At 50.6% G+C, this 10,188-nt stretch overlaps 1 protein-coding gene across 1 annotated transcript in view; it reads left to right on the forward strand.

The window, feature by feature from the left end:
- The window catches only part of LOC133356431 (uncharacterized), a 28,599-nt gene extending 20,284 nt beyond the window's left edge, over positions 1-8,315 (forward strand). The window contains exons 6-8 of the mRNA XM_061573959.1: positions 1,416-1,537; positions 4,440-4,805; positions 6,528-8,315. Coding sequence (XP_061429943.1) covers positions 1,416-1,537; positions 4,440-4,805; positions 6,528-6,848 — 809 coding nt within the window. The 3' untranslated portion in view covers positions 6,849-8,315. The remainder of the gene's footprint in view (positions 1-1,415; positions 1,538-4,439; positions 4,806-6,527) is intronic.
- The last annotated feature ends 1,873 nt before the right edge of the window (positions 8,316-10,188 follow it).

Genomic DNA, 10,188 nt, shown 5'->3' on the forward strand with positions numbered 1-10,188 from the left:
TAAAAATAAAACTCATAAAATAATTCTCACGACGTTTCGGCCACACGGCTGCTTGCGTTGTGGCCGAAACGTCGTGAGAATTATTTTATTATGTTTTCTTTTTATTATTTTATTACTTCCCTTCTACGTGACTTTACCGAAAGAACCAAGAAGGTGCTGAAGTTGTAACAGTTGGCACGTTTTTTTCACGTGACAAACTTTCCGATTGGCTGTGTCGGGTGTTGTTGGTGGTGGGTTAACGACACATTTATATTTACGCGATCTAACCCAAAAACCTTTCTTGGTCGCGAAAGCATTTGGCGTGTGCTACTTGTTGCAGGGGTTTTGCCGTATGATTCTGTCGGCCGCCCTGGTTAATACTTCGGGAGTGTTACCGTATCCTCCAGAATAGTATGCACTTTGGTTCACCCTTGTAAATGAAAGGAGAAGTTGGGGATGTGTCATCATTCGGTAGCTGTGCACGCACGCGTGCGGGCGCGTGTGTGTGTGTGAGACAAGATTATTTTATAACTTTATTGACACCGGGCACAAGTTTGGGGTGTGTCTGACACTCCGGAGCACCTTATAATCTGGAGAAAATGGTAATTGTAGATACGCGGTGACTACTATTTTGAAGTGAATGTTAAAAGATCTCGTGATGTTATTCTAAAATGAGTAGCCCATTCCTGACAGCACCACGGTCCACGTTTGCAGAAGAAGACATTTCCCGCACGTGATTTCATTGGCTAAAAACATCGAAAGCAACATCGCCTTCTGCTGGCACGCTATACCCGTCTGCGAAACACACCGCCGTCACTATAGGAACAGCACGAATGCCAAATGTACTCATCATCAACTTCTTAGGTTTTTTCGGTAAAGTCACGTAGGTAAAAAAATTTAATTTAAATTAATAAAAGTAAAATAAAAATAAATTAAAAATCACGACGTTTCGGAGGCAACACAAGCTTCCGTCTGTGTTGCCTCCGAAACATCGTGATTTTTATTTTACTTTTATTAATTTTAATTTAAATTTTTTACCTACGTGACTTTACCGAAAAAACCTAAGAATATGAATCATTGCAGTCACGAAAGCTTCCAATCTAGAATCATCATCAAAATCAGCCGTGGTCAATCTCCTGACGAATGATGCCAAGCCACTGCTATCTCTCATAATCCTGCCATTTAACAATCACTTGCACACGAACTGACTTTCCAATTGCATCACCGTCATCATCGGCCACGGTCAAGTCCACTGCTGGATGGAGCCCTCCTCCCCAAGTCGTCTCAATCTCTCACCGTCCCGCAATGTAAGAATCCCACCCAGCACCTGCCCGCAAAAACTTGATTCCCGCGCTCTGTCTGCTCGCTCGTGAGCCCTCTCTCTCTTGCAACACGTCGGAGAGCAATCGTTGTCGTTATGTTCTCGTCGCAATTAGGGAGGATGCCCTCTCTGACCGGCGAGTGTCTGCGTGGGGACATGAGCCCTGACTGGAACCAGCCCCTGGCTGCCGTTCAGCGGACGGCTTTCCCTTTCCGCCTGCCGCCACTCAACACTCAGGTGGGTGAACATTCGTGGGACATTTCCCAGGGGCAAAAAAAACGACCGCGGGGGTGGGAGGGGGGATGCTCGCTTCGGACCTGCACCTTGACCCAGAACATAGTCACGTTGCAAACGCTTAAGTGGCCTTTAAATCTGCCTAGCTGCTGGGTGCCGGGATTTCAGGTGGCTTCAAGATATCGAAGCGAAAGGGCAACTCCAGGATCTTGGTCACTGCAGCTTTGGCGGAAATTTTGACGGGGGGGGGGGGAGGTGGGGGCTTTCTGATTGCCCACCTTGTGCGCTCTCCAGAGGTCGCAACCGGGTAGCCGTTTGCGACCCTGGTGCGGCCGGGTACAGGTACGGGTAGGCCGTGAGTCACTGGTGAGTAGCCATTTGCCACTCATTTCGGGTAGGGTACGGGTACGGGTGGGGAACGGGAACCCGTACCCGGTCGGGTCGGGTACGGTTACCCATTTGCGACCCTGGTGCGGCCGGGTACGGGTAAGGAATCAAAACCCGTTTGCGACCTCTGGCGCTCTCCCACCTCACCTCGGTGCGTCTACCGAAGCCATTGGCGACGATGGGGCTCTTCCAGACCTACGACGACAAACAAACAATCGGCTCGCTCTCGTCAGAACTTCCCGCTCGTTAAACAAAACGCCTGCTCCGGCCAAACGTGTTACCGCGAGAAGCGTTCACTCCCCACCTCCCTCCCACACACCCCCCGCTGCTGCCACTGCCGCGCTCTGCGGCGTCTGGCCAGAGGCGGGGATCATGGAGAGTGCATCCAACTGGGCCAAATGTCAATTTCTGGGAAAAAAATTCAAGGCAGGCCATGGGTACAGCAGCAGTGTGGTGACCGAGTCGTGATCCACTCCCGCGTTCCGTGACCCCCACCCCTCCCCACCTCCCCCCAGCTCTTGGCCTTGGGTTCGCGTTGTCACCTAAGATTTGACGAGAGGGATTTGCTTTGATTGTGATGCTTCCAAAGAACCGCGGGGCCAAAGGGAGATGCCACCCTTCCGATGCAGGACCAGTCAAGATATCGCTCGCCACTGATGTTCACCATAGCCGGGTATCAAACTTAGATCGCTATATTAATGACGCAGTGCGCTAAGGGGCCGTCCATAAATGACGTCACGCACCTGGGGGGGGCGGGGGGTCAGACATTTGTGACGATGTGTGACGAGGGGGGGGGGTGAGAAATGTGACGTCACATTAAAATGCGCAACTTTAAATAAATATAGACAACACGTTCTACTTAATTAAATAGTCTTTTTGATAAATGTTTTCTCCTACAACATCAGAGTGCAGCGCCACATTAAACACGCACTACAATGACAACAGTTTAAAGCGATTTGAAGCATGTTTTTTTTTGGGGGGGGGGGAGGGCAGAGCTTTGTGACGTCATATTTGAGGGGGTGGTCTGACTTTTTGTGATGCCGTGTGACGAGGGGTGGGACAGTCAAAAATCGTCCAAAATCGTGTGACGTCATTTATGGACGGCCCCTAACCACTGCACCACTGGTCCACTCCTATATACAGTCTGTTCCCATAAAAGACGGTCATTGCGTTCCTGAAGAACACCGCATTACGGAAACATCGCGTAATAATAAATAATATATAACGTGGGGGGTAAAGCACAGTCCGCGATAAGGCGTGAGATGCGTAACGCTGGGGCTGAACAAAGACCGAGGCGAGTGGGTGGCGTCTCGAATCATCCAGCAGCATCCCAGTGCCGTGTGCGATGCTACGTCAAGGGAGCCTTACGACCGCTTAATCTAAATCGCGCGACGCAGCTACGTTCGCTCGATCGCGTTATATCCAATTCGCATCCGCGTGACAAAAAAATGTGTTCCCTAATACATTTCATCCTCGCGTTCTATACAATTAGCGTTATGAAAACCGCAGGGTTATAAGAGAACAGACCGTATATCTATCTACATGTAAAAAATAGTAAGGCACACCACCCCCACGTTCCATTCCCTGGTTACCACATTCAGATAAGCCCCTCCCCCCTTAACTTGTATTTAAGGGCTTGTCTTTTGGAATTTTCCTCACTTGATGCTGTAATTTTAGCTGTGACGGTCCCACCTGATGACGGAGACTTGTGTTGCCTCCGAAACGTCGTGATTTCTTATTTTATTTTATTTCCATTACTACTTTTATTAACTTTTAATTTCATTTTTTACTTACGTGACTTTAACGAAAAAACCTAAGAGTATGAGGCACACCTTCCCATCGTGCTGTTTTTAACTGCTTTATCAATGCGTTAATGTGTTTTCTTGGCTATATTTGACGGTCATTAACTCATTTGTGTGACTAAACTGTTTATTTTACCAGGTAAGGCTCCACTGAGCTATATAGCTATTTTAACAGAAGCGACCTGGCCACAAACGACCGCTCAACGAAGTGGCTTATCATCATCACGTGGCAATGTATAGCAGCCAGATACTCTAAATGCACGTTGTTTTTAAATGTGGAAGGAAAAACCGGAGGACCCGGATTAAAAATCCACGCGACCACGGGGAGAACACGCAAACCCCAAATATCCAAGTGTCAGGATCGATCTCACGACTTCCTGTGTACGAGGCGAGGTAGTTAAAATCTCACCATATTTACATACCCGGTACACCGCATCCAGTATACTATGCATCTCACTGTGGCCGTTGTGCTACTACTCATCGTTTGCCACCCACTCCAGAAACAGACCATTTCCAAGCCTGCAAAAACATTCCCGCACCCGGCACACTGCGTCGGGTATTCCTCTCGCCATGCGTCGTAATCACCACGAGTCACCTACCGCGTCCTCACATCTACTGACAACGTGGGACGCATCCAGCAACGTGATTGGCCGCGGGCGAGCGAGCGTGGCACGAGAGCTCCACAGCGGCTCCACGGTCGGGTTCTCTTCTCTCAGAATCCGGGAGTGCCGCTGCGCGACCACGCCGGAACGACCTCCACCGCCACCGCCGCCGCCAGAGGTCACGGCTGGAGCCCCGCGCCACGCTCCTCCGCGCTCCGGGCCGCGAGGTCCTCCGTCCCGTCGGGCGAGGCCCCTGCCCGGACGCTCACGCGGAGGCCGCAGTCGTCTCCCAGCTTCCAGCTGGACGCCCTGCGGGGCCTGGTGGCGGCGGCGGCGGCGGCGGGGGGCGGTGGCGAGCGGCCGCTCTCTGTCTTCCGTCGGTCGCCCTCCGTGGGGGAGGAAGCGACATCGCAGCGTCTCGCCCGGAGCCGGCAGCGCGAGACGCTGCGGCAGGGCAGCACCGGCAGCCTCGCGCCAGCGGTGAGAGGGATTCGCGATTTGTTAAGCAATTTTAAGTTCGATCTAGAAACTTGATTATTTTTAAATTGCTTTTACTTAAGATACTTTTATAGTGGGGTTTTTCTTCTTTTAAATATGCCTTCGCTAGCAATTTATTGTATTGCGATTTTGTTTTGGATGGAAATTGCTTTTATTGTTCTTACGATTTAGTTTTTAAACGATGTTTTCTTTCACCTGTAGAGCACTTGATTGATTGTTTAGCGCAGTTGGCTACGTACGGTGTGAAAGAAATGCAACGTACATAAATGTGAGAAACTAAACTAAACTAAACATTTTTTTTACCAGGTAAGGCCCACTGAGCTATACGTAGATATTTTTTCAGAAGCGACCTGGTGATCACTAACGATCGCTCGACGAATTGGCTCATCATCATCATGGGGAAATTCAAGGCAGCAGCCCAATGCCCTGTCAGGTCGGAGGATGTGAGAGGGTCAGGAGGGGGTGACGTTTTAAGAGGTTGCGGGTTGACCGGTGGGCGAGTGTTGTTGAGCAGCTCATTGGTTCGTACAAAGTCAGGGATGCGTATTCGATGATCATGCCCACGGCCAAATCGCCCGGGATGAGTCCGGACTTGAGATATCTCAGCGGCTAAGCGGGGTTGGTCCTGGACAGTGCTCGGATGGGCCACCACCAACGACGCAGGTCAGACATGTACTGTGCAGGCTTCTTTTGGGCAGCACAGGGCAGTGCAGCGAATTGCATCGCTCTATTGCACTTGCTACGCTCCAACAACTTTGCTTCCCACCTTCAGCAACACCATGAAACCCCACCGACCCCACCTTCACCAGCGAGGTGAAGTGCGGTCTAATAAGAGTGACAAACTGCACAGCGTGGGGAGACCTTCACCCGGCAGTGGATACACAAAAGGCGTTGCACATTCACGCGTGGGTAAGGCGAAGTGAGTGGATTGGTGTGTTCGTTTGCACAGCAATCTGTGGCGTATATATACAAATAGATAAATATTTACAGATGAATATATTATCAAGAGAGGGTTGTCCAGTTGCTCCATGAAAGTCCCTCATTATTGTACTATGCACGTATGCTCATCGGAGTTGTGGGGGAAGGACAACAAACTCCGTACGTATGATGAACTTCTTTCACACCGTACGTTGGCAACCGCGCTTAGAAGCACACGTTTGGCGACGCTGCTCCTGGTGCAGCCGGCAGCACGCTGGACCCACAATACAGAGGTTTTCCGCTTCAATCTCAGCAGGTGAAACGTTGGGCTAAATATCTTAAATCCCCCCACCCCCTTTCAACCTTCAGCACTCTAAATGTGCACCGCAGCGAGCCGATGGGTAGGTCGTGTATGGTGGGGCAACGTGTGGGTCGCTCCCACCCCTTCCAAGACAGCCTGGAAGCTCGGACAAAAAACATCCTCTCCTCTCTGGCGCTTCCTCGACTGGAGGCCCTTCCGGGCAGCGGTAGCGGCACGAGCAATTGTGCCGCGCATTTACCGCACTTCATCCATTGAAAGGGAGCGGTGCGCACCGACGATCCGCATCTTCCGTCTCGTTCTGGAGCCAACGCCAAAGCTTTAGGTCACATGACGAGTGGAGGAACGCGGCGGCGCGAGCAAGCGGTCGCGCGTCCGCATTAACACCTCCGACGCGTCGAAATCTCTCTTTCTAGCGTTTAACGGAGCCCTCGTTTCCCTCTTTTCCTCCGGTGCACGCTCCGCAGGCGGGCGTCTGGAAAGTGCAGCAGCAGCATCAGCAGCATCAGCAGCAGGGCGCGAGGGACAGCAGCAACGCCGTGGCCACTCCGGTGAACATCCGCCGGACCGTCAACGAGATGACGATGGAGGAGGTGAGCGAGGCGATGAAGGACCTCCTGAACGGGAACATCCGAAACGTCGCCGCCAAGATCGAGCGGCTCCAGCGGCCGCCGCGGCCGCACGACGGCTCGAGAGGCTGTGACGACGGCGAGAACCCGCCGCTGCCGCCGACGTCGCGATACGAGGAGGACCTCTCCGGCGAAATGATCTACGTGGCAACCTTGTGAAGTCACCGGCGTCGCGCGCTTTCACTCCCGTTGCGCGCAAAGCGCTTGCCGCAAAATGGACCACACCGCACGTTGCTGATTTCGTCAAGGGGCATAAACCGTCACGCGGACTGCGGTCATCTTCGCAGCAGCAGCGGCGTTTAGCTCACCATCGAACAAAGACGGTCACCGCTTCTCTTCTTTCCGATGTTAGGAAGCCACTGGAGCTATGCATTTTTGAATCTAAATTAAAAACTCATTTCATTAGAACTGCTTTTTGTGTTTGGTTTGTTGTCCTTCCCCTGCACCTCCGATTAGCGCGGCTTTCTATATACGGCGCGAAAGAAGTTCAACATACACACGTACTGTACCTACGATATCCGGCACTCGCGACGAGCCTCCGTCACCCTTTTTAAAATGTCATCACGCCCCATGAAATGTGATATTCTCCGAAGCTACCGTGTACGTAAAATATGTATCTATATTCCATTAATACTTGCCGAAATTGAGTATTTAAATGCGATTAACAACCCATGCCACTTTCTGCGATTTGCGACAGCCATTGGATTTGGATTGAAGCGGACTATCTGCAGTTACCGCTCGGTTTTAATTATTGTCTGTTAAGTGCCTCATTACATCGTGAACATAACCCACCCCCCTCCCATCAGTGTTCTCACTTACAAACAAACAAACAAAAAATCCCGTAGAATATCTAAACGTTTTAAAATAATAAAGCTTAAACTTACATGTCATCGTAATTTCCAACATTGGCGGTACCGCGCAAATGGCAATGAAGAAAACCTCCGACACATTCGTCAGTAACACATCCCCAAAGAGGACAATCGATCACGGTTTTAGATCTCTTCGCCACGAAGAAGGGCAGTTGGCATCACCTAATTTTATGGCAAGCTTCGGGGCCACTTCCTGGAGTTCTTCCATTACTACAGTACATTCATGTTTACGATGTTATATTTTATTTTAGATGCTTTCCTCTTTCGGGCAGTCCTATTGACAACGGTGTTGAGGAGCCGTGACAACTGATTACACCGTGGAGCTATTCCAAAAGGGAATTCTAAATTAATGCAAATCGCATATCAATTTCTAATCAACCCTGTGGACGTTTCACATTGCTACAGGATCTTCATTTTTTTATTGAAATCCTACTAGATTTATTCGAAAAAGCTGCATTATATTTCATCGGTGTTTGGTCAATTGAAGGCAGTAACACCCCAAGCGGACCGTCACGTTTGACGTACAGTCGTTATACGGTACTCAGCTTTGTTTATAATTGGATGTTTCTTTTTTCTCTGAATACGAACATTCTCTGACTGACGTCTCTTTCTAAATGTGATGATAGCTGTGTCGACGTGTGCGCGAATAAACACGGGTCTTGAGAATGTTAGTTTCGCCGTTCGGTTTGTGCCTATGTCGAAATATCATCACCTTATGGCTCGAGTTGGCAGACCCCACCTTCTCCTGGTTGAGCACCCACCCCCCTCTCTAAATTCTCAACAAATTGGTTGGGTGGGGTCAATGTGATTGGCTGCTCAAATGAGTACAGGGACTTTCTTACTTATGAACGAGTTTGGTTCCAGAAGTCTGTTCGTAAGTCGATATGTCCGCAAGTCCAATTTTACTCCTGTCGATTCCAAACACGTTGTACGTCATGTACACTAAGCACAGGAAATGGGTTTAAAAGTTGCATAATCTCCTGTAGACGTAGATGCCACTGGTTCTTCACGTTCTGCAGATGTAGATGCCACCATCACCGCCATCTATTGCGCGGCGGTTGAACTTACGACTCTCGGTCCAAACATGCCACTGGACATACCCACAGGTTTGTTCGTATCTCTGAAAGTTCGAAATTGGAATGTTCGCAAGTAGAAAAGTCTCTGTATTGAGAAAGTGTTCATCTCCCGGTGGAAATTACACATTCTAATAAGACAACCACTGCTTGACCCCCCGAGGGGAGGGATGATAGGACCGAGCCATCGGTAGGGTCCTATAAATGGTTAAAAACTAAATTAGCACGATTAATCGATGGGTTTTACCTAAGGCTTCACGATTATATATGTAGTGACATCGCGGATGTCACTGTATGGTGCCGGGCCTAGGGGGGCATGTCGTGCGATATACTCACATCGTGGACATCACGTATTAAGCAACATCGTGCATGTCACCGAGTCTTGCCGGCTGTAGCGAGGCACTTCGTGCGATGCACCGTCATCGCAGACACCCCGTAGGTGGGTGTAGTACCAGCCCTAGTGGGGGCTTGGTGAGTGCTGGGATAGCGCTCAGTGGCACCGCGCGTGGCGTGCAGTGCGGTCTCCCACCGGAGGGAGTGGGAGAGCGTCAGCCCAGGGACAGTTTTACCCTGGGCCATGGCACTCTGGTTGACCCCGACAGCACGTGACCGGTAAAGTCTACAGGGGGGTCCCCAGGTGTGGGCTAAGGGGTGGTCACGTGTCCGGGGAAAGTTGTCTCAAGAAGAGTCGAGAGCCAGAGCCCTCTCTCGAAGGTGGGCGGGGCCAAGGGCGGAGCCGGCCCCGACCCAGGAGCATATAAGCCGGGTCCCCGCAGGGAGCGGGGTTGGTTGTTACTGCCATCATCTGAAGATCTAAGTTCTACTTCCAGAAGAGTCTCCAACACGTGGTCCGGAACCCGAGCCGGGGTCCGGTCCGTTGTAGCGAACTCCCAGTGTGTTGGTGTAGTTAGCCGGGTGGTCCACCACCCTAGGCTGTTATCTAGTAAATCGGCAGCTACCCTTTTGCGTATTCGTGTTGGTGTAATAAATGTGTTGCCTCTAAGAAGTACGTCTGCGACTCGGTTGGGCCCGCGACATACACAGAGGGCGATGAGTGAACGTCGAGGCAGAATGCATGACAGACAAAAAGCGGATCGTACCGTTACTCATTGTGTGGCCTGTAAAATTCGCTTAAAGTTCGTTGAACCTTGACTCTATCGTGACCACCCACCCTGAGTTTTTGTATGCTACCCACCCTCCCCGTCTTTACAAGGTCATGCTACAGGGTTTTTTTTTTAGTGTCAAGGGAATTTTAAAAGAGTGCAATTCAACCGAGCCTCCATGCACTCTGCTATTGACCCCTAACATCTTTGTTCGATGGCCAGCCAACCGCCGCTGCTGCGACGATGACCACCGGAGTTTGCGTGATGCTGGTTTATGTTCCTTGACGAGATCAGCAAGGTATTGTGGTTCATTTGTGGCGAGCACTTTGTGTGTAATGCAACGCCGTAATTATAATATATTTTGGAGGGGGGAAGCATCCCCCCCCAAAATTCAAATATGCTCAAAATGTCCTGCCCCCCCCCCCCCCCCCCCCCCCCAATATATTGCTATAAA

The sequence above is a fragment of the Lethenteron reissneri genome, chromosome 54, assembly GCF_015708825.2.
Source record: "Lethenteron reissneri isolate LAM-NWPU_2019-01 chromosome 54, ASM1570882v1, whole genome shotgun sequence".
NCBI lineage: Eukaryota > Metazoa > Chordata > Hyperoartia > Petromyzontiformes > Petromyzontidae > Lethenteron > Lethenteron reissneri.